The sequence below is a fragment of the Mustela nigripes genome, chromosome 7 (assembly GCF_022355385.1).
Source record: "Mustela nigripes isolate SB6536 chromosome 7, MUSNIG.SB6536, whole genome shotgun sequence".
Lineage (NCBI taxonomy): Eukaryota > Metazoa > Chordata > Mammalia > Carnivora > Mustelidae > Mustela > Mustela nigripes.
Genome location: NC_081563.1, coordinates 134,682,652 through 134,706,574, shown reverse-complemented (window position 1 = coordinate 134,706,574; position 23,923 = coordinate 134,682,652). Strand labels below are relative to the sequence as shown.

The 23,923-nt window shown below is 50.6% G+C and overlaps 2 protein-coding genes across 3 annotated transcripts in view; one reads left to right on the top strand and one right to left on the bottom strand.

The window, feature by feature from the left end:
* Nucleotides 1–113: 113 nt before the first annotated feature.
* Nucleotides 114–23,923, bottom strand: part of RTF2 (replication termination factor 2) — a 40,315-nt gene continuing 16,505 nt past the window's right edge. Inside the window, exons 6-9 of one of the 2 annotated variants that reach the window (XM_059407280.1) lie at nucleotides 4,959–5,072; nucleotides 2,193–2,247; nucleotides 1,800–1,895; nucleotides 114–857 (exon numbers count right to left, since the gene is read on the bottom strand). In XM_059407280.1, the coding sequence (XP_059263263.1) occupies nucleotides 682–857; nucleotides 1,800–1,895; nucleotides 2,193–2,247; nucleotides 4,959–5,072 (441 nt within the window). In that variant the 3' untranslated portion in view covers nucleotides 114–681. Of the gene's footprint in view, nucleotides 861–1,799; nucleotides 1,896–2,192; nucleotides 2,248–4,958; nucleotides 5,073–23,923 lie in introns of both variants that reach the window. The other variant, XM_059407279.1, reaches the window with a different exon arrangement.
* LOC132022815 (beta-1,3-galactosyl-O-glycosyl-glycoprotein beta-1,6-N-acetylglucosaminyltransferase 7-like) lies at nucleotides 15,788–22,305 on the top strand. The gene is made up of 3 exons (XM_059408022.1): nucleotides 15,788–16,757; nucleotides 17,912–18,007; nucleotides 21,875–22,305. The coding sequence occupies exons 1-3, from the start codon at nucleotides 15,788–15,790 to the stop codon at nucleotides 22,096–22,098; spliced, it is 1,290 nt and encodes a 429-aa protein (XP_059264005.1). The 3' UTR covers nucleotides 22,099–22,305.

Below are 23,923 nucleotides of genomic sequence, written 5' to 3'. Positions count from 1 at the left end.
AGGACACCCCGATTTTACAATTGCCTTCATCATCTGTGAGAAAAGGGAACTGATCGCCATCAACGGAGAGGCTGTCATTTTCTTAAACACGGGAGAGAGAAAATACAGACAGATGAGAGAAAAGGCAGACTTGCTTTATTTTTATATCAAACCCTCAGGTGCCCAACTAAAATGCTTTCAACTTGAAAGTGATAAAAATAAAGGAAACTCCTTCAAGACGCAACCAGGAAGGCAACAGCTCCGCTGCGGGGCACAGGGGGGTGCCCGCCAACGGATGCGCCAGCGGGGTGCACGGAAAGCTCATGTTCTAAAGTCCAATTCCATCTGGTCTGTTTCACTACCGGCAGCAAAATCACTAGAATTTTAGGCAAAATGGGCCACTCCCACCCCCCAAGGAATCTGGAGTCTTTATTTCAGCCATAAAAGGTACAGCGAAGACCTCTTGCCAGGCCGCGGGGAGGGCACGAGCCTGCAGGAGGGGGCGGGCAGGGCCCAGCACGTCACCACGGGAACCCACGCGCGGCACAAGCAGGGGAGACCACGCCAGCTCTGGGGGTTGGGAGGACGACTTTATAGCTCGGCGCAAACGGAGAGCCCGCAGAGGACGGCACGGGCATGCCCCGGCCACCTGCCCTGGTGGAAACCGGACGGGCCTGTGTGGCACAGGGTGCAGCCCGTGCTTCAGAAGCAGTAGGACGTGTGGGTGACCCAGTGGGCGGACTCCTCCTTGGAGCGCTTGGCGGAGCTGTGAGTCGTGAAAAGGGACTTGTAAGCTTCCGACTCTTCGCTGTCGGCAATGGACCGCTTTGGGGGTCCACCCAGAGGCTTCCCGACTTTTCCAGAAGAGCTCCCGTTTGCTGCTGAAGAATGAAAAGCCAAATACGTTAAGGTTGGGCCTACACCTCACTCCACGTATCGCGTTCTTAAAAAGGGAGAACAAACGTCTGTTAATCTCAGGAATCTCCCTCTTCCTTTCTTGCGGGAAATGGAAGAAAGTACATCATCTCAACTGCCGACTCCTAGAAACAGATGAGGCTCCTGCACCAAAGTCTTATCACTGAAAACCACACCAGTGACTGTTCGCTGTCCTTTGCACTCTGGTGCCAGCCCTGGGAAAGCTGCAGATCAGATCGCCCTCAGGAGAAGTGCCACCAGCCTGCCTCACAGTGGCAGGTGCGCAAGTTCCAGGACGCCCGGTCACCTACCCCCAGGCCAGTGGCCACGCGGTGCAGGGTGAGGCTGGAACCCGTTAGCCGTGGCGGGTGCCACTCACAACACAGGATTACACCACCTCTTGCCTAATAATAAATCTCTGTTTCCTTCTTGTAAAGTCTATCTTTCCTTTAAGATAAAGGTGGAGAGGAGAAACGCACTGACTTCTGGGCTATGTGTCAAATGTCCCTCTGACACTTGGCGAGAAGCAGGTCAAGGGAAGGCTGGTGGAGTGCCAACGTGTGGTGCATGTGAAACCCCAGCTTTATCAGGGACGTTCCCGCCCATGCCCCGAGCCTCGGGCCACTAACCAGTTTCATGGTACGTCTGAGTCCGGCTCCCTGGCAGCCTGGGTAGCCTGGCACCAGAGGCGGACTCAACAGAAAAACAAGTAGCATCGGTGGCCAGACTCCTTCAACCAGGTTTTGGGGTAGAGCGGCTGTCTCAGGCTCCCAGAGAGCTCAGGGACTACCAGAAACATGACTTAGGATCAGCTCGAGCTTTCAGATTCGCGCCGGTGGAACTGGGACCTCAGCTCCTGGCTCGGCAGCCCTCCCACCAGCCCCTGCTGTCTCAGCAGGACCCACCTGCACTCCGGGGAGCTGAGCCGGCTTTCTTCTCTCTAGAATCAAGGCTGGCTTCTTCAGGCTTCCCTGTCTTCGTTTTTGATGGCCCTGGAAATTCTGTTTAAAAAATTAAAAAAGTAAGGCAGACAAAAACAAAGCAAAAGCATGAAATTTTTTTTTTAAAGTTTTTTTATTTATTTGACAGACATCACAAGTAGGCAGAGAGACAGGCAGAAAGAGGAGGAAGCAGTCTTCCCACTGAGCGGAGAGCCCGATGTGGGGCTCCATCCCAGGAGCCGAAGGCAGAGGCTTTAACCCACTGAGCCGCCCAGGCACCCCCAAAGCATGATTTTTGAAAGAAATAGCTCCACAGACTTATTTTTGCAGAAATACGGCCCTCTTTTAGTGTCTTACCTTCACTGACACCTGGCTTTGAGACAGACTCTGCAGCCTTGGGTTTCTTTGCTTTCTGTGAAGAGAAAGAGCAAACCCAAGATGTGCTGGAACTCTACTCTGGCGGAAGCGCGGCTGCCACCGCCGCCCCGGAGCCCACCGACAGGCCGATGCGGTCCGTGTGAGGAGGTGCTCGTTCTGGAGCGGACTCTGACCGCGCGAGTCCTGAACCGCGACCCTTGGCCTATGTTTCCAGTTTCGCGCTTCCGCTCCCTCAGGAATACAGCTGAAGAGATCTTGGTGCTTCTCTACTTATCTTCCCAAAGCCACATTCTCAAAAATCTTAAATGAAGGCGCCAGATTTCAGTGGTACCTGCATCAGCGGGGACTACCGCACACGGAAGAGCGAGTCCACGAGCCGCGAGGTTAGGGACGGGCGCCGCAGGCCGGCCCGTCTAAGACGCACCGAGCCTCACCCACGCCGGCCTCTCGCGTTCAGAGCGGTCGAGCTGCTCTGAAACTTGTTTATCTCACCACGGAGACTTGAGGCCAGGGACACTTGGCCGGCTCAGTGTAAGAGCGCGCCGCTGTTGATCATGGGGTTATGGGTTTGAGCCCCACGCTGGGTGCAGAGATTCCTGAGAACAAAGACCTGACACTATGCTAAAGGACACTTGAGCCCATCCTCCTAAACTCTGGATTACTCCTGTTAAGACTTCTAGGCACTAGAATTCTGTCACTCAGAATAATGACATTGGTCAGCAAAAATTTAAGAAACGAAACTAACCATTCTAAAATCACACAGCTGTGTCAGAATGGATTCAGAGCAGGGACACAAGGATGTGTATTCAATTTACTTTAACATGCACTTTCCTAAGTATCCAAAAGGTGGCGCTAACGACACACGGCCTAATTATGACCAAAGGCTGCGGTCACTAGAAGCTGGGGGAGCACACCTTGACCTTGTAATACAGACAGGCAGAATGACTTGTAATGCTTCTACACAATGTAGAAACTTCCCGTTTGCTTCACACATGCAAGGCCGACATTCAAATCCGTGAGGCTGATACCCAGTCCTCAAGGAAACACAACGGGGTTTTGGAGCCTTTCATTCACAGCTGAGGCTTATAAAAGCAAGAGCAGTAAGAAGTCAGAAGAAATGCCATGTCCTGTCCTCGGCTGAGAGTATATTTGGGAAATATTTTGGTATCCTGGTAGCAGTATCTAAGAGGCATTCCCAGAAGCTGCGGAGAGGGGTGTGCTGGCCCCCCTGGGCTTTCAACACCGCAGCGGGAACTCTGGGACTGGAGCCCGCTCCCCGCAGCGGCTCCGTTAATGATGACACAAATGCCAGGAGCCTTGGAAACACTTTTCTTCCCCTTTTGCGCTTTTTAAACACTGAGCTTGATCAATGACAGCAAGGAAGAACCAGCAGGTCCTTTCTGATAACTGTCAAAACTCTCTCAAGCTTTTTTCGTTTTTGCTCATACGGTAACAAAATCACACAAAACCAACAGAATGAGTGCACTTACATTCCGGGGGGTGTAGGGTCCTGTTCTTTCCTCTGTGATGATCAGAAAAACACAACTCCGAGAAATCTTTGATGATTACATCACTGACACATGGATGCCCACAGAGGCAGGCAATTTTCCCCACTACTTTATCGTCCTCAGGACACGGAAACGCATTTCCTAGTGCTTCAAAACATTCCTCTGACTTAGTTCTGATCACAAAATTTCTCCCACATTTGCCCTGAAGCTAACTTCTTTTGTATTTTTAATTTTATAATTTAAAATTGTGATTATTTAAAAAAATTATTCTCTTTTAACAATCTCTACACCCATCGTGGGGCTAGAATTCACAGCCTGAAGATCTAGCGTTCGGAGCTCTCTGGACTGAGCCAGACAGGTGCCCTAATTTGTTTTCTTTGAAGAATGAAAAACTTGCTGTTCACAAAAATCACAGGGATCATTTGTAAATATTTAAGAAATAAAAAATTTGCTGCTCGCAACGGATGGCACGTAGAAGGAATTCTTAGCTAATAAACTGTTTCAAGCCTGGTCCTTAGGCCACGTCAGGAGGCAATGAATCCACTGCTCACGGAACAGGATCCTAGGCCCAGGACCACAGAACAAAGCCTTTCCACCATGTCTGTGTCCACACAGAGCATTAGTCATGGCTGTGGGTCCCCAGCACTGGTCTCCCTTCAAAGAGCAGAGGCAGCCCTCGCAACTAGAGGCCGGGCAGGGCTCAGGAAGGCCGGGGGCGGCCCCCAGGCGTGGGAAGGCTGCTCAGCCCCACACTACCTGAGGCGCCTCAGCAGTGGGTGGGGGTCGCAGGCTCCCAGGCTCCCCAGATCTCTAGGGGATTCGCAGGACATTCAGACCTGGACGGATAGGCTCTCCGGACGTGCTGTCCACTCCTACTGTCCAAGTCTTACACACCCACACTCTTAAAGCCGGCACAGTACAGTGGGGGTGGCGGCCGCACCCCCTCCCCGACGGGCTGCAACCGGGCCCGATCTTGGTGGCCCTCCTGAGCACCCTGCCCCACGCAGGTGCTGTCACCAGCCCCACGTCACAGATGAAGCAACTGAGTGAAAGGGCAGAACCGTCGTGCCCCCCACAGTGAGCCCAGGCCGGTCAAGGCCATACAAGCGCCTCCATCACCTCGCGTCCAAAAGCCAGCCCCCGCGGTGCAGACCCGGGGTCTGCCACGGCCCCACAGCAGAGGCAGCAGGTGGCAGCTGAAGACTCCAGGGACGGGGATGGACCCCAGGCTCCTCACCTTCTCCAGCTTCGCCCTCAGCCGCCTCTCCTCCATCCTCCCCTTCAGCGTTTCCACGTCCTCCTTGGTGCCGTTGAGCACGACCACGTCGTCCTCCTGGAAGGCGGCCCCGCACTGGAGAGGGCAGAACACAGGACAGACTCCATGAGCACGCGGAGGGCCGCTCAGCTACACCCCCCAGGTGCTCCCCGAGCCCAACCACAGCTCTGCGAACCCTCGAGAACTTCCTGCCCGGGTCTCGGCTGAGCCGGCTTGAGTGTGAGCCCTGCTCTGGCCAGTGCTGTGTACGCAGGCAGCATGGCAGGCCCGAGAGGGGCTCTGTGAGGCCAGCCCCACACTGGTGGCTGCGAACCCAAAGGGGGCCCACCATTTCCTTACGGCATCGGGCTTCTTTCCATCCAGGTGTGCCCCGCGGCCCCGACCTCCAGGCGGCGGGAGAAGGGCCCCGTTCACAGCCGCTGGCAGCTGCTGGGCACGCAGGGCACGTCTGCGCCAGGGACCCGCCTATCTGTCAGCACTTGCTGCCGGTTCGCCTCGGGAGCATCACTCCCCGAGAGGCCATGCTGTGCCCGCCGCACCCCACTGGCCCCGGGCAGAGCCTCCGTCCCAGACAGCAGACGTTTGCCAGCCTGACCTGGCATCAGGGTCTCTGGGAGCGAGAGGACCCTTGGCCGGTGTCCGGTTCAGGAGCTCTGGGGTGAGGCCCCCTCACCTGCATATCTCCCGCGTTCTCAGGTGATGCGGACACTGCCTGTGGGGGAACCTGGGCTCCATCCCAGCAGGACAGAGGAAGGACCTGTGTGGAGGCAGGGGCTGCCCACTCTCGTTCCCATGGGGGTGGGGGCGGGGTGGGGGTCTTGCATTTTCAAAGGCCCGCCTGGGGAGCCCACCCCGCTGAGGGAAGGATTGGGGCCAGCATCTGTTCTGTTCTGGGCTCTTCCTCCTCCTGTGGGTCCCAAGGCCCGGACACACTCGTGCATTCTCTGGGCCTCAGTTACCGCATCTGTGAAATGGGAAGTAAACAGAAGTCCCAGCCCGGCTGGGAGAGGTGAGAATTCAGGGCGACCGCTAAGGGAGCGCAGCAGGGGGCTGGGTACCCGACAGTCAACCCGAGGGGCTACAGCTGCGGGTTGTGCTTTCCTGGAGGAGCGCGACCCGTCCTGATGCACACCGTCTCCAGGACACATCTCTGCGTTTCTAACTAGCTTCCCTGGGAGAAACCTCACACACACATGGCTGCATGTGTCTTGAGGACAAAGTGGGTCTCTGTGCCCTTTCACGGAGGGAGAGCGCACGATTTCTGCTGACACTGCCCAGGTCTGTCCCTTACCATCGGCCACGCAGCCCTACCAGCCTGCTGGGATAAGTGTGAGCCGTGAGCACAACTACGTGCTGACCCCAGGGAGGCCTCGAAAGCCTATCCTGCCCAGAAGAGGAACAGCCACAGACCTCCTGTACCCAGAATCTCTTTTCTACAACACATTCTCAGCACAAGACACAGAAGTGCTCTTCTTAAAAGCTGCCAAGTTCTTCCCAGCACCTCCCCACACACAGGAGAGCCACTGGACACGGGCTGGCCCCCCAGGGGCTGCCTTAGCTTGGTTATTTACTGTGGTTCTCACCCCCAAAACCCACTGCACAGACCTAAGACACCTCCTTTCCCAGGAGGGACCCGGTAAGATGTCCCAGCTGAAGAGAACCCCCACCCCCACCCTCTGGCCCACACAGCCCGAGATGAGGGCCACAGGGAGGTCCTAGGAACAAGAGAAGGGGCTGTTAGCACCTCACTGGGACTGCCTTGGAAGAAAAGGAGCTTGTTTGTCGCCATCACTGCAGGGAGGCCTCCAGGCTCTGCAGGAGGTGGCCCCCAGGGAAGCCCCACGCTGGGGGAGATTTGGGTAGAGCCTTCCCTTGGGGATGGCGTTCTTGAGAAGGGAGTGAAAAGGGATCCGCAGGAACAGAATCCCGCGGCGGATCCGGCCCAGCGGGGCTGGGGCAGTGGCGTCAAGAAGCCTCCCGAGCACACGAGCAAGAGGCAGAAAGGAGCCCCCTTTGTCCCATCAGCCCGCCCCCCCTTTCTTCCCCACCGGGGTTTCCGGGGCTGATTTCCCCCAGTTCTCCGCACCCCTTCCTGGAGTGTCGGCAGTCAGCAGCCTCCCTCCCTCGCTGTCTAGATCGGACTGGGGACCCCACTCTACCTACAGTGGTGGTGTGTTGTGCCCAGAGATCGAGTTTTAAAGTTGAATTAGCCACTAACCATAAAAAGTCAGGAACACCTTTCGTACTAAAAATTGAGATATCTTGCTTTCTCCCCCAAATTCAAAAGATCCATTAATACTAAACCCACGCTCTCGAGGCCTTAATTGCTGGGACCTGAACAGGGCTGCCCTTTAGAGCCCAGGCACATGAGTTCCCACTGGCAGCAGGCCCCGTCCTGCTGGGGGTTGCCTGACCCTGGCAGGCTTCTGCCTCCAGGAGCTTGCGTGAGTGGCCCATTCCTTGGGAGCAAGTGAAGCCAGAGCAGGAAGCAGCTTCCCATCCACAGTGCCCGCTGCCAGCCTAGGGCTCTCCTCTCGGGACCGAAGGGAGAGGGAGGGCTACTTCTGCAAGTGAGGGGAAGGCTGCAGCCGAGACACAGCTGACCCGAAGGGACGGACACTCTCTGCTTATAAAGTAACTCACATCATAAGCAAAAAACACCCATACTTTCCTGCAAATGCATTTTTCTAGGTGTACTGTCACCGCACAGCTGAGATCAGGTATTTATTTTAAATTAGCCTCCTTTTATCACTTATAACTTAGACGCCCCCAAGATGGGGAAAATAAATCACAACACATTCTTAAAAAGGGCAGGCAGATAGTTATTTTAGAGTTTGACAATGTAGAAAGTGCTTATTAAGCTAAAAGAAAAAGAAATTATATATCCATGATCTCTAGATATTAACTTTTTTTTTTTTTTAAGCATTAGGGAGAAACAAGCCAGCAGAGAGAACGGGTAGAATTATGGTAATCTGCTCCTCTGCTCTTCTGCCTGCAGGTCTGTATCCTGCACAAATGCAAAAGTGGTGTCTCCATCACCGTCCTTACAAATAATCTTTGCAATGAACACCCAACGGCATACATCTCAGACCCCAAAACCCCACTTGTGGGACTCGTTTATTCTCCATCACTGAAGTCTGTTTCCTACATAATACTTTGTGACACGCAGTCAATGGACGTGTGCCCGTACGTGGGTACTGACTTTTAAAGTAGTGCTTCCCTCTGTCACACTGGAGGCCCCGAGAGCGAAGGACTGGTCGTTATCTGCCTCAGCTGTGGCCGAGTCCTGCACACACTGGGCACCAGGAAATAATCGCTCTATGCATAAATAAAAAGACGACCCAAAGAAATACCTCAAACAAGGATGAAAGGGAATAAAATTTTAAAGCCAAATAGTTCTCATGAAAAGTCATATGAACTTTACACTCCCTACACATGTAAGACTTCCCATCACACCATATAATTTAAAGGAACAAAAACACTTACACTGCTCTGAAAGGTAAAAGAAGATAGTTCCTTTTTGGCTTTGATTAAGAAACAAAAATCCCCACCGCATTCCTACTGCCCCTAGTGCATTCCGTGTATATGCTGTAGGTCCACTTTACTTATTAGGATGATTTTTATTTTTATTTTTTAAAGATTTTATTTATTTATTTGACAGACAGAAATCACAAGTAGGCAGAGAGGCAGGCAGAGAGAGAGGAGGAAGCAGGCTCCCCGCTGAGCAGGGAGCCTGATGCGGGGCTCGATCCCAGGACCCTGGGATCATGACCTGAGCCGAAGGCAGAGGCTTTAACCCACTGAGCCACCCAGGTGCCCCCTATTAGGATGTTTTTTAAAGACTTTATGTGAGAGAGACAGAGAGCGAGCATGAGCGGGGTGGGAGGAGGGGGAGAAGCAGCTTCTGCGGAGCCGGGAGCCCCACTCGGGGCTTGATCCCAGGACACTGAGATCATGACCTGCGTGCGCCAAAGGCAGATGCTGAACCCACTGAATTGCCCAGGCGCCCCTACGTATTAGGATCTTCATCCAAAAAATTTTTACTTGAACCAATCTGTGTAAGAAGCTGATACATTAGGCCTGTTGACCTTTGGTCCACTTATCACAATAATTCCTCCCGTGTGTCTGGTCTTAGGCTGTATTTCCCTTCGAGCTACGAGCTACGGAAGCGTAAAGCTGTATGCAAGCCACTGTGTTCTCAGTTGTTTCTTCCGCTGCTTTTTGCTTAGAGACTCTCTCCCCTCCCCTCCGCAGGTTCAGGATGTGAGGTCCCAGGTGAAGTCCAGCACCGGTCCTATCCCCTCGGAACGGGCCACTGCGAAGCGCCCGGTTCCCGAGCACCCACAGGCTGACCTTTCCGACAAGCACTCAAGGTACGGGGGACACAGCAGTGCAAGACTGCACCAGTGGTCGGCAGCCTTTCCTTTTCCGATTTTTTGTTCGAAAACCTCACCTCCCAGCCTCTGAAGATCTCCCTACAAACACATACAAGGTCTCATCACCACTGAAAGGTGGCACGAATCTGTTTCCGTATAAAAAGTACACCTGCCACACACAGCCACGCTGCGGCCCCATGAGCTTAGAGAGACTCGACCTCATCGGCCCAATTACGCAGTTTTCCTATGGCAACAGCGACATCTGTTCTGCAGAAGAGCGACAGGCACCTCGAATCACCTGCGACCAGGTGAAGCAAATCAGGACCCCCCTGACTAAATGTCAAGCTCAGTGCCTGGACACCTTCAAGAGGAGGCGTGTGACCCCCGCCTCTTGGCTCTGCTCTTTTCAGATCTGTGTGCGGGAAGCCTGGGAGACAGCAAGTGAGGGACACTCTGAAGCCAGAGAAGGGAAAGGGAAGAGCACAAGCATCCTGCCGCGCAGAACAGCAGAGGGGAAGAGCTGCACCAGCGGCGCAGAGGCTCCCTCAGCCCGTGCCCGGGCCCCGCCTGCCCCCGGCGGAGCCCCCAGGCAGCGGGCCGGGCACAGCTCCCCTGCGTCCCTGAACTCAGGCCCTCTGGCTACTGAGGAAGCGACAACAAAAAAAAAAGATTTTTAAAGGACTTTGATTATTTTCCCCTTTAATGAAAAAGGCTCAGATAACCACATCTGGCCTCTGACTTTTAAAAGCGTTCATAGAATTTGCCCCTCGACTGCCAGGATCCCGTCCAGGCTTCAGAACGCCAGACCACTCTGCCACCCTCCGCCTGGGCCCGGCCGCCGTCGCTCGTCGTGTTCGGAAGGCGGTGACCTGGTCCTGGAGAAACCCTCAGAGAAGCAGATGCTATTTTTCAAACCTCAGGTCAGAGCCAACAAGAATAAAATCCTCCAGGGATGAAAGGGTAACAAAACCGGCCAAACAACTCCGTTCATGCGATCTGAGCGGAAGCCACGGGAAGAGAAGCACCAATGGGAGAAAAAAGCCAGACCAGGCACGGACGCGGCAGCATTCCGCCCCTCGGAATCTGAGGAGCAGCTTCTGGAAAGTGCTTCACTAAGTACGCCCGGCTCATGAACGGCAGAGGCTGAGCAGGTACAATTACGAAAATAAAAGTTTTTCTTTGTCTCCTTTAGTTCTAAAACAGAATATTGGGAGATGAGTAATATTTTTCAATGCAGATGCAGCAGGCATCTTTTTCTCTCAAAACCAGCCCTCAGGTCTTTGTTTCAGCCAAAGAAAATAAAAGTAGAATGTTTTCAAGTTTGAGATTAGATTTTTTTTTTTTAAAGATTTTTATTTATTTGACAGAGAGAAAGCACAAGCACGAGGGGCAGCAGGCAGAGGGAGAGGGAGAAGCAGGATCCCCTCAGAGCAGAGCCTGATGCAGGGATCGATCCCAGGACCCTGGGATCATAACCTGAGCCGAAGGCAGATGCTTAGCTGACTGAGCCACACAGGCATCCAGGTGATTAGATTTTCAAATTTAAAATGCCGCCAGCTGCTCCTTCCTCACATAGCAGATAACAACTAAGCCGGCATCAAGGCCATGTCCTCAGGCCTCACTTTGTGCCAATCATATACATGCTATTTTTGTTGTGGGTTTTTTTTGTAGGATATCCTAAAATGAAGTTTTCCTCTTCATATTGGAGCTGAGAATTGTATACCTACTGTGACTAAGACATCTGTTTTGCTGGACAGTTGGGACAGTATTTGAACTCAAAACTAGTGTCATGTTTTAAACAGAAAGAGTTCAAGAAAACCAAATGTTTTTAACTTATGGGTATCGTTCTGAGCCCAGAGACCACAAAAATAACAGGCATCAAATTTTCATTGCTGCGGCTGAAGTGACTTTTTTTAGAACAAACCTACAGTAAATGACACCGTCGACATTCAGTCTTGGGGGTCAGCACTAAGCACCCCACTCCTGCTCAAGCTGAGTGTCCATCCCCGGCGAGGCTCAGCAGGAAACTCACACCCACCTGCTCCCAGACTCCTGTCCTGGCATTCCTATGGGGCAGGTACTACCTTATCTCCCATCTTCGGTCCAGCAAATGGAGACTACGATGTTTAATCTGGGCAAGCTAATGTTAAGGGTCCGAAACAATAATATTCTAGAATATGTGGCAAAATATTTTAAGTTCCTCTTTAAAGATGCCCATTTATTATCTGTTTACTTACAGATATTACCAAAAACTAAGTACAAGAGAGTCATCAAGAAGAGTTAGCTTATACAGGATATCGCCAACTCCCCTGAAAAGTCGTTACGATTCATCCCATCCTCACAAACGAAAACTGACTGCCCTTAAAGAAAGTGTTCTACTGGGAACACCCGGTACCGAACCCATGCTGCCCACTTGTGTTTCTGCCTGTTAAGGCTTGTCGTGGGGGGCGGGGCAGGGGGTGGGTGAAGGGGGTGGCCCTGTGGCTGGATAAAGAAAAGAAGAAAACCATACTCGGTCTGGTAATTAGGGGAGTAATGCGTTTTGAAGTGATTCCCTGATAATATTATATGCTCGGGCAAAAACATAAAAAGCAAAACAAGCCCATTTTGAGAACTATTAACTGAAAATCATTTCTGCTATGATATAGATTCTAACGCTATAAAAAAGGAAAAAATTAAACCCCATCCTTAATCACAACTTTGCTAGTTATTTCTACCGAAAGAGATTCTTGACTGTCTCTTGTATGTCATGTCTTCGGTCAACTGAATGTATGATCTTCAAAACATGAGTCATTGTTTAGAAGCTATCTGTGCACCGAACACATTCCCTGACTCTGTCTCCCAAAAGCTGCAGAGATGCGAGCACTAAAAGATTGTTAGAGAATGTGAGACTCTGGGGAGGTCATTTCAGTAACTGACAATAAAATAAAAAGAGACTTCGAATGCTCTCACTTACACACAAAATAATACATAGTTCCAGGAACCATGTGTGACTCCAATAACACATGAGGAAAGAAGATACTGGAATAGTAAAAAATGGGTCTAGTCTGAACAAACAACCTTCATATCTGCTCCATAAAACACAAGGATAACTACCAGTCTTTTTTTTTTTTTTTTTAAGATTTTATATTTATTTGACAGACAGAGATTACAAGTAGGCAGAGAGGCAGGCAGAGAGAGAGGAGGAAGCAGGCTCTGCACTGAGCAGAGAGCCCCATGTGGGACTCAATCCCAGGACCCTGGGATCATGACCTGAGCCGAAGGCAGAGGCTTTGACCCAGTGAGCCTCCCAGGCGCCCCGCTGCCAATCTTACTAAAGCCTTTATTATTATTACTATTTTTTAAGATTTTATGTGTTTGAAAGTGATAGAGAACAAGTGCGTGCGTGCATGTGGGGGGGGGGCGTTACAGAAAGAGAAGCAGACTCCTCACTGAGCAGGGAAGCCCCACATGGGGCTCAATCCCAGGACCCCAGGATCATGACCTGGGTGAAAGGCAGATGCTCAACTGACTGAGCCACCCAGCTGCCCCTTTCTAAGGCCTTTAAGATAAATATTTTATTTTATTTTATTTTTAAGATTTTATTTATTTGACAGAGAGAGATCACAAGTAAGCAGAGAGGCAGGCAGAGAGAGAGGAGGAAGCAGGCACCCTGCTGAGCAGAGAGCCCAATGTGGGACTTGATCCCAGGACTCTGAGATCACGACCCGAGCCGAAGGCAGCGGCTTAACCCACTGAGCCACCCAGGCGCCCCAAAGATAAATATTTTAAATACAGTTTTTGCAGACGGGAAAAAAGGGTCCAAAAATCAGTCTCCCTGCCCTTCTACGTGATCTGCCGATCCCTCACACTTGAAAAACACCAAAACCGAAGGTGGGGCACGCCACCCATTTAAAGAGGATGGGCTGGCAGCCTGGCCCGGAGGTGACACGCCCGCAGGGGGGTGGGGTGTCACTGGCCTGTGAAAGCCAGGCAAGAGCCCCACTCATGGGGCGGGCGGGCCTGCCAGGAAGAGCCTGCAGTGAAGCAAGTACAACGAAGCTCCACCCCACGGCGGCCCCGGCCCCGGGCACCGGAGGGCACAGTGGCTTCTGCAGCGCAGAGGCCACCCGGGCGGGAAGCTGCAGCTGCACAGGCCTGAGCTCTGCGTGGCCAGACCCGGGGTGGGGGGAGAGAGGCAGCAGGTGGACGCAGCCCCGCTCACACGCCCGGGGCTGCAGAAGGGACCGAAAACACTTAGCTCAGGGATGGCCCGGAAGGACAACGGATTGCACATGGGACTTGTCCTCATTTAATTATTACGAACTACTGAAAAGAGCCAATTCCCTGGGGCGGAGCCACAGTTTCCATGGGGTGTGACCTGTCAGCGAAGCGGGGCTCACAACAGTTCTACCACGAAACCAGAACCTTTTACTTTGACCCCAAGCCTAGAAACCACCCTGAAGAGCACAAGCCCCCAAACCACCTCCCCCCACTGCAGCTGTCACACAGTGCCACAATCTACAGTATGTGGGTACCCTGGAGCCAACATCTATAAAAGTAGCTAAATTTATTATAATTTCAGGAAGGTATTTCCTTCCTGCTGAATTTCTAGGTTTTGTTTATTTTACAGACCAGACAGGAAGTGTGTTCATTATAGCGAGTTTTTGTGTTTATAAAAAGTATTACAGAATTTATAAAAATGTCTTTAAAATCATGCCATTAGATTTCATGTTTGGGGCTATCCACAAGCGTTTACTGACCTGGCAAAAAACACTGTAACTTGGTTTATTTGGGCAGTGACTGCTTTTTATTTTTGAAGCGGGATGAATGAAAAGAAACTATGAAAGGAAAATAAATACATTTTTAAAATTCACAACCTGTAATCAGCATTTACAACCTTTATTGGCTCATAGTATAAGAACACAAAAAGAGCTCAAAGGCTGCCTAGTCCATGCTTCGTCTGTATGGCATCTGTAATAATGATGCAGAAGGGCAAAGGGACTAATGTCAGAGTGAGTTAGAACACTACTCAAAAGCAAATGGGCTTTCTAAATGGGCAACGATACAACTTCTTATGGAAACCAGGAGTCGGGATTTATAAACAAGAAAAAAGTAATTACTATCACGTAGATGTTTTACCTGATCAGTTTTCTTCCTAAATTTCCAAGGTGATGACATCTCCATGCATTAATAATGAATCAAAATGTTTCTCTGGTCCCCTTTGTTCCTGCTACTAAACCTATTCATGCATTTCTGTAAGGTTCCAGAAAGGCAACTCCTTATCAATTAATTTTTATCAGATAAAGATGCCATGTTTTTAATCACGAATTCTTCTCTAAAAATAATCATAAACTCACGTCAACAAGTCGAATTCTGTGATCACAAAACTTCTCTCCATATGTTGCTTCCTTTACTGGAAGGACTTATAACATGATACAGAGTAACAGCATAAAATGAACTGTCAATAGTGCAGAACATGACAGTGTCTATCTACATCTATTCCAAAACAAAGTCTTAAGTAGATCTGAAACATCATGACTATAAGCTCGCTGAAGCCATCATCAGGGTTTTCTGCTGTAACATAAGGAGACCTCCAGCGGCTACTGTGTGCAGTGGGCAGCCTGAGGCCATCCAGGATGGCTGTGCCCAATTCTGACATAACGTTATGGGTAAATAACCCCTGGAAAATAAACCACAGACCCACAGTATATCGCATACTTTGGTAAACATGATTTGTGGATCGCTTTTCAGTTTTCCCGAAGGCTGATACAAATTTCAATCATTTGAATACGTAAGTGTTAATTCTGAGTCAGTAGCGGTCACCCAACCACCTACCATCATGTTTTGGTGCTAAGGGCTGTACCTTTCAATAAAGCTACTGAAATAAACAAAAACAAAGGGCCAAAGACTTGTGCATGAATGCTTATAGTGTCCAGTAACATCCGAAAACTGGAAACATTTTCAATGTCCACAGCAGATGAACAGATAAACTGTGGCGTGCCCATGTGATGGAATCGGGACAGTGATAAACGCAGTGATGTGGACGAAATCTCAGAATGAGTATCCGAAGTGAAACAAGCCAGGCAAAAAGCACACAGTGTAGGACTCCATTTATATGAAGTTACAGAACATGCCAGCAAATCCAGTGACGGACAGAGCATCCGAAACTGCCCAGAGACACGGCGGAAGGAGGATGGAGTCTAAGGGGCCCGAGGGAACTTTCAGGCTGAGGGGATGCCTGCCATGGGATCGTGGGGAGGGTTCTGCGGGTGCGGACGTAGAGAAGAACTAGTGCCTTATACAACTTAAATGTGTGCACTTCAGTCATGCTGCAGGTTAGGGGAGAGCTGCACACCCTAAATTCTCCCTCTTGTTCTCGTAGGAAGCTTAAAGGAAATCCCTTTAAAGCATGGTGCTGACAAGGCCGGAGACATGAGCCAGCTGCGAGCCACAAAGCCCGGGCTCCTCGTGTGCGCGGCCGTATGCGTCTGCGTTTTTCTTTATTTACGGAACCCGACCCCTGAGGAAGCAGAGGAGGAACCCACCTATCCGGCAGTAGTGGAATGTGGCTTTTATCCGGATGAACTGTGTTCAGCTTTACTTGAAGGGAAAGGGGCCGCCCTCCAAATCGCAAGATTTTGTAAAAACCCTCATGGTTCTCAAATTCTTGCGCATTTACACACATCAGGAAATTGCTCTAGGATTTCCCAGGAGTTGCGTTTCATAACCAGACCCTTGTCTGCAGAAGAGGGCAATTTCTCTCTGGCATATATTATAACAATTCACAACGAGCTGGCGATGTTTGCACAGCTTCTCAGAGCGATTTATGTGCCTCAAAACGTTTACTGTATTCATGTCGATGAAAAGGCTCCGAAGAAGTACAAGACTGCGGTGCAAACCCTAGTGAACTGTTTTGAAAATATTTTTATTTCATCAAAGAGAGTAAGAGTGGCCCACACTGGCTTTTCAAGACTCCAGGCAGATATTAACTGTATGAAAGACCTGGTCCGTTCCAAATTCCAATGGAACTACGTCATTAACCTTCGTGGGCAGGATTTTCCAATCAAGACCAACAAAGAAATCATACATTACATCAGAAGCAAATGGAATGACAAAAACATTACTCCTGGAGTAGTCCAACCACCGAACGTGAAATCCCAGACAAGTGAAAGTCATCCTGAATCCACCCCTGAAGGAAATATCTACATATCTCCAAATAAAAGATTCAAGCACGAACCACCCCATAATTTAACAATTTATTTTGGAAGTGCTGACTACGTCCTGACCAGGAAGTTTGTAGAGTTTGTCCTGACTGACGCCCGCGCGAAGGACATGCTTCGTTGGTCCAAAGACATCCAGAGCCCGGAACGACATTACTGGGTGACTCTAAACCGACTGAGAGGTAAGAACAATCCGGCACGTGGCGTCTGTTCAAATCAGAGGCAATGACAGAAGTTTACTCTTGAGTGAAAACTCTATTTCACTGTTTTCTATGGCTTGGTAAATAGCTCTGCATTTTGCAAGACCTTCCACTTGAGTATGGGAAGCGCTTTGGTTTTAGGAGTCCCAAGTTTGCTGAGAGCGTGCCATGTTCCCACACCAGCCCAGCTGTTCCTGTTCCCTTTTTAGAAAGAAGTCCGACCAGCACCTGAGCAAGAATCTTCAGAAGCTTCTTCATTTAGTCATTAAATACTCCTGCGTACCTACTAAGTGCCAGACGTAATGCTAGGGGCTCTTTAAGAATAGAAAATATTGGGGGGCCTGGGGGGCTCAGCTGGTTAAGCAACTGACTTTGCCTCAGATCATGATCCTGGGGTCCCAGGATTAAGTCCAACATCAGGCTCCCTGCCCAGTAGGGAGTCTGTTTCTTCCTCTGACCTCTCCCCTCTCATGCTGTCTCATTTTCTCAAATAAATAAATAAAGTCTTAAAAAAAGAGAAAATATTAAAAGTAGTAATTTTGGGGGTGGCAGACAGGATACCTCAGATAGGTTCCCTGAGAGGCAGAGGGAGGGCTGATGGTCTTCCTTAGGTGACTGACTTTCTCTCTGCATAAAGCTGACCGGCTCCTGTAGGGGATGTGGCTTCAGGCTCCAACAGCTAAGCTCATCGGTCCCGATGACAGTGCAAGTGCCCAATCCAACAGAAACCATTTTAGGATCTTATTATAATCTTATTAGGATCTTATCATAATCTCTCAAAGCCAGTGAAAATCCTACTTCTGAATCCCCTCAGAGGGCTGTCACGGGGAAGACACCCTCCCAAGAAACCCAAGATCACCAGGCCCAGGGCACGCGGTGCGCGGTCAGCGACTTCGGGGCTGCAGGAAGGGGTGAGAGCGGAGCACAGGCGCCGGAACACGAGGCCAGCGTGGGGCCCCCACTGCCCCCAGAGCCTTAGCCCCTCGTCGGACGACAGCAGAGAGCCGAGCCCTTGTGGCGAGGCTGGACTTGCCCTGCACCCCGCCTCTCCCCCGGACTCCTGCCCAGGGAGCAAGGGGAAGGGCCAAGGTGCTGTCCACGCGCACCGGGCCATGCCTGTTCTGCTTCCCCCCCAGATGCCCCGGGAGCCACCCCAGACGCCGGCTGGGAAGGAGGTGTTCGCGCTGTGAAGTGGAGACACGAGGAGGGACGTGTTCATGACGGATGTAAAGGTAAAAATCGAACCAAACCAAAAGCCAGCCTTCCCATTTGATGGAAACTGTCCAGCTGCCACTGGGGTCCTGTCGGGAGCCGCAGACGATCGAGCGCCCAACGGGGATGGGACGGGCGAGCTTCCCACGCCACGGGGTCAATTTTTTTAAAACTTCTTATTTAATTATAATACCTAGACAGAAAAGTGCACAAATCCTAGGTATTTGGGTTGACACATTTTCACAGAGTGAAGCCAAAACTGGGTTGCAACTTTAAACGTTTAAGATAAAAATGCACAAAAGCTAGCGGGTTTCTTCCACCTGCTCCTAGAATTCAAACTCAACCATCACTTCAAAATGCTGTGTGTCTCCCGGGCTCTCCACCAGAACAGACGATCAGTAACAAACACAGGGGGAAGGTCCCAACCGGGTTCTTAAGTGGTTTTTGCTGAAGGAAGGTCTTTTTACCCTCAGGAGACTCTCCTGGGGAGCTGTGAATTCTTATCTGGTGTCCCCGAGGTTTTAGTTACCAGGACAATACAGAACAGCACGGCTCGGGTGGGGAGGGCGGTGTCCCTCGGTGGCGAACAGGCTGGAAAAGCACAGGCTGCTGGCAGGGTCTCCAACACCTGGAGCCCAGGGTCGGACGGCTGCCCGCGAGGAGCACATGACCTTGGGGACAAGCCAGAGGCCAGCGGTCACAGTGCCACGTACACAGGTCCCACAGGGAGAGACGCAAACCCTCTGGGAGCCCGCACGGAAAGGCACACGAGGGGTCTGACCTTTATAGGGCCGCGGACGCGTGGGACGGAGAAGGCCGCAAGAGCGGAGCACATATGCGTGCGGGCGGCCGGGGCACAGCAGCCCTGTCCCAGGGGACCCAGCCTCCCTTTCCCGTCTGCACGGGGCTGCCCAGCCACGGTGGGGGCTACCGCCGGGTACAGCCCCCTCCTCTCAGTGGGCATTTGGCTGTGGTCCTCGGGCATGAGTTACAATAGACCAGAGAGAACCGGGATCACCCAATTTTCAAGCTGTTTAAAAGACTGACCTAAAAGAAACAGGTTGCAGACAAATGGAAAGTCTAACACCTAACGCCAGAGTAATTCGAAGACAAGCAATTCCTGCTGCTGTGTATGCAGCCATCCTCCTGACAGGAACCAGGTCAGAAGGGCTGGAAGAATTTTCCAGATTTTTAAAAAAACATTTGTTTTCCCTTCCCTTTTTTTTAAATTTTAATTATTTACTTATTTTTTTAAAATTATTTACTGATTTGACAGAGAGAGAGCACAAGCAGAGAGAGGGGCGGAAGCAGGCTCCCCACTGAGCAGAGAGCCCAATGCGGAACTCGATCCCAGGACCCAGAGATCATGACCTGAGCCAAAGGCAGAGGCTTAACCCACTGAGCCACCCAGGCGCCCCGTAGATATTTTTAATAAATATTTTCACCAGGATTCAATTAGGAACCTAAGGAGCAACTTCAACCTTTCTTTACAAAACAGGCACTTGCTGCCATTACACAGATGTGGGGGAAACAAGCCTGGTCAATAAATGCTCGAGTGGGGCTGGGGGGCTCAAATGCTTCCTGAAAACATGATTCACTCACAGTATAAGAAGTCATGAAGGAGGGGCACCTGGGTGGCTCGGTCGTTAAGCATCTGCCTTCGGCTCAGGCATGATCCCAGGGTCCTGAGATCGGACCCCACATTGGGCTTCCTGCTCAGCAGGGAGCCTGCCTCTCCCTCTCCCCCTGCTTGTTTCCTCTCTCACTGTCCTTCTCTCTCTGTCAAATAAATAAATAAAATATTAAAAAAAAAAAAAAAAGTCACGAAGGGCTGTTGCTATCAATAATAATGATTTTGAATTCTCTGAGTGACGACCTGAATACGTCAATGTTGGCAAAAAAGCCCAATTATTATGAATTTTTTTTTTTTTTAATTATTTGACAGACAGAGATCACAAGTAGGCAGAGAGGCAGGCAGAGAGAGAGGGAAGCAGGCTCCCTGCCGAGCACAGAGCCTGATGTGGGGCTCGATCCCAGGACCCTGAGATCATGACCTGAGCCAAAGATAGAGGCTTAACCCACAAGCCACCCAGGTGCCCAATTACTGTGAATCTTAACAAAAATCAGCACTGCTCCAAAGTAAACACTTCAGAAAGTTCTCGCCCTTGCTCACTTCGGCGTACAGACCACCTACAAGGAAAGCAGTAATATGGTCCCTGCCTTTGGCCGAGCATCAGCAGCGAGTGTGGCAGACCCGGCCCCCTTCCGGGGTCTGGCTCTGGGCCCGCAGTCAATCCTCACAACGACTCTCAGTTGTTAACTATCGTAGTCACACTTTACAGAGGAGGAACCCCAGGCTTTGAGAAGTGAGGTCACTCCCCATGTCACAGGAAGCGGCACAGGAAGTGGTGGAGCCGGGTCGCAAACCAGGTGCCGCTGCCTAGTGCCCCTCCATTGGACAAGCGGACACCGAGAGGGGTGTCACCCTGTTGCTATCAGCAACAAGGAGTTTATCTGTAATCACCAAAATAACAGGAACCCGACTGAGGACTTTCCATTCACTTGTGCACCCTTCTGGCTCAAACTCATGTGTATGCAAATGACAGAATTATCCAAACACAATCAAGATGCTACTCATTTTTTTTCACTCTATCCTAAGTATTTTAGACTGCTTTTCTTCATAGTCAGGCTTTTCTTTCTTTCTTTTTAAAAATATTTTATTTATTTGACACAGAGAGAGAGAGAGAGACAGCGAAAGAGGGAACACAAGCAGGGGGCATGGGAGAGGGAGAAGCAGGCTTCCTGCAATGCAGGAGCCTGATGCAGGGCTCGGTCCCAGGACCCTGGGATCATGACCTGAGCCAAAGGCAGACACGTAAGGACTGAGCCACCCAGCCGCCCATATTCAGACTTTTCAAATGGTGCAGTATCATTCTATGGCGACTCTGCGACACTGTACCAGGAGTGTCTATCAGTAAGAAAGATTTCAATCATGACGACAGGTGCCTTTTCCAGAGTGCTCACTGTGTGCCAGCTGCTTGGCCTCTTCCTGGATAAACGCCTGCTCCCAGGGGAAGGTTCTCTCTGCCTTTCTCCAGCCTCACAAACAACACTGGACGGTTCTGTGCTTGCAGTTCTGCCCCTTTCCCCTCGTTCTCTCAGACAGGTTTTCAGAAGTAGGGTACCGAGTTGGCGTGGAGAGGAAAGCTGGGCGGAGCTGGGCAGAGAGAAAAGTCTCCAGAATGGGTAGACCATCCCCTCACACACAAACTGGGCGTCTGCTTCTCTGGGAACCGAAGGTGGTAACGGGAGCCACTTCACAGTGCTGGTGGGAGGGGGACAGAGAAGTACTGAGCACGGCATCAGGCCCACGAAACATGCTACTGAGTTCATCGCAAAGGAATGAGCACTGGATTCTATCATTCCAATTTTAATTCTTCCATTTGTATCACAAACTCACTCAGCAAGAACAAGAATGGCCTGTAGCAAGGGCCTGTGGCCACCAAGGCAATTCTTGTGAACTACCCACAACCAAGGAAAACAAAGTTCAAGGGACCTAACACAGAATTTAGAGCGGGCCAGGCAAGTGAGCACTATTAAACCTCCCTCGTGTGTTTGTGACTAATGAGCCTTCCACAGCATTCCCTTAAAGTAGCCGTTAAACATGCCAGAGATCCCGGACAGAAAGAACGGTGACATCCTTGTCCCCACTGACTCAAAATCCTACACAGAAGCCCCATGAGAGCAAGCTGGGAAATCACACTCGGTCTGAGCTCCTACAAAGCAGGGGCCTTCACAGATGACCTTGGAAAAGTGTCCCTTTTTGTGTGTGAATGTGACCTGATGAGGACACAAGGGCAGCTGGGTTTTTGTGCTTCTCTCCGCAGGCCGCTACGTCCACGAGAACTGCGTGTATGGCCTGGGAGACCTGCCATGGATCACTCGGTCGCCTTCTTTGTTTGCCAGCACATTCGACTCGACAGACCCTCTGGTGGTGACATGCCTGGAGCGGTGGCACCGGCTGCGGGTGCTGCGACAGGCAGAGGCCCCCGTGGAGCCACACTGGCGTTTCCCACAGGACAGTCACTTCAGCAGGAGACCGAGCGGCTGACCGGGGAGCTGCCGAGTGTTTGCTTTCTTACTGCTACCGCCTGCTCCTGACTCGTAGTAAGAGAACTTCCAGCCAAAGAAGGAAGAATGAGAAATGATGACTTGATACAACCTAGTCGTCAGATGACTTTAGCAACACACTGTTGACAAGCCGTTCCTATTAATTGTAGGCCATTTTCCCAGCTTTGAGGAAGAAATCACGAGAGGAAAGGTGACTCAAGGTACTGCTGGGGGCCCCAGACCCGCCAGATGGTGGGCTGACTGCTCCCGTAAACAGTGGCTGCAACACTAGATCCTGACTCAAGTCAGACAGGAACATGTTATCTCAGAGACCTGCTGTGGATGAGGGTCTAATGCAGAGTGAACCCACTGGAAACGAGACTTCGCTTGTCTCCAATGGTGCTCTCTGGCTGCAAGCCACGCACCTTCATTCTGCTAATCCTACAAAAACACAGAAGTGTCTACTTCCTTTGGGTAAAATGAAACTAATCGAGTTCAAACACACTTTCTTAAAAGGGCTGCCCTACGTCTCTGGAGTCTCACGGAGCTAATGGCACCATCAACTCCGATGGCTCCGTGCTACGTCTGAGCTGTCCCATACTGATGAACACAGCCATGGCCACAACCACAGGGGGCTTCGGGGCAGCAGTGGGACTTTCCAGGACCACACGGCTAAGCAGGAGGAGCTGGGATTTGGACCTGAGCAGGCGGCCTGGCTCCAGAGTCCAGCCTTACTCTATGTGGAGTCAGACTCTCCCTGTGTTCATTTGTAAAAACAAAAGTAAATCGTATGCAAAGAGAATGTCTGAAACATACCACTACAGAATGTATCTTTAAGGTGATACATGTATCAGATCTTGAGATAATTTCCCCTTTTGGGAGCAGAACCTTCTTGCTTCTAATGCAGACTCTACTGTTCAATTTTCCTACTGGTTTTCTCTAACATGTGAAAAGGTTCAAGGCTGCCTGTGCTGCAGGTTATGTAGTTCCCTGAGGCTGAATACTTCCAACGATCCTAATGATGGCAAGAAAGCTAAAATTGCCTGAAGAAGGTCAGAGCATGAAAAAAAAAAATCAGCATTCACAGACCCCTTCTGAAGATACCCCTTTCTCTAACATTCTCTCCCCTTTCCATTCCATCTCCCCACGAAAAGACAGCAGAAGAGCGGTGCCTGGCTGGCTTGGTCAGTGGAACATGCCACTCTTGATCTTGAGGTGGTGAGTTGAATCCCTATATTAGGCTTACAGATTACTTAAAAAAAAACCCAAAACCCAGCATGAATGTAAATTTTTGTTTCACTTCTGACTTTAAAATATCTACACACCCTACTCAATGACTTCAAAGCCTAAATAAATGAAGTCAGTGGAAAGTCACACCTAACTCTCAATCAGGGATTTAGATCACTCTAGCATCAACATCAGGGATTCTCAAACGTTATAGAGCACACAGATCCTTAGGGCGGGGGCATCTTGTTAAAATGCAGGTTTTGATTCCACGGGTCTGGAGAGGGACCCAGGAGTCTGCATTTCTTTTTTTTTTTTTTTTTTTTTTTTTTTTTAAAGATTTTATTTATTTATTTGTCAGAGAGAGAGAGCACAGGCAGAGTGGCAGGCAGAGTCAGAGGGAGAGGCAGGCTCCCCGCGGGGCAAAGAGCCCGATGTGGGACTTGATCCCAGGACGCTGGGATCATGACCTGAGCCGAAGGCAGCTGCTTAACCAACTGAGCCACCCAGGCGTCCCAGGAGTCTGCATTTCTTAAAGAGAAAAACAAAGGACGTCCCAGATAATGCCAATACGGCAGGACCGTAGATCACTCTCTGAGTGA

Bases quoted from the DNA above. Each gene is read 5' to 3' on its own strand.
- LOC132022815 (XM_059408022.1), top strand. From the start codon at position 15,788: ATGAGCCAGCTGCGAGCCACAAAGCCCGGGCTCCTCGTGTGCGCGGCC. The intron at 16,758-17,911 runs GTAAGAACAATC...CTTCCCCCCCAG, and splicing joins GACTCTAAACCGACTGAGAG to ATGCCCCGGGAGCCACCCCA. The intron at 18,008-21,874 runs GTAAAAATCGAA...TTCTCTCCGCAG, and splicing joins TGTTCATGACGGATGTAAAG to GCCGCTACGTCCACGAGAAC.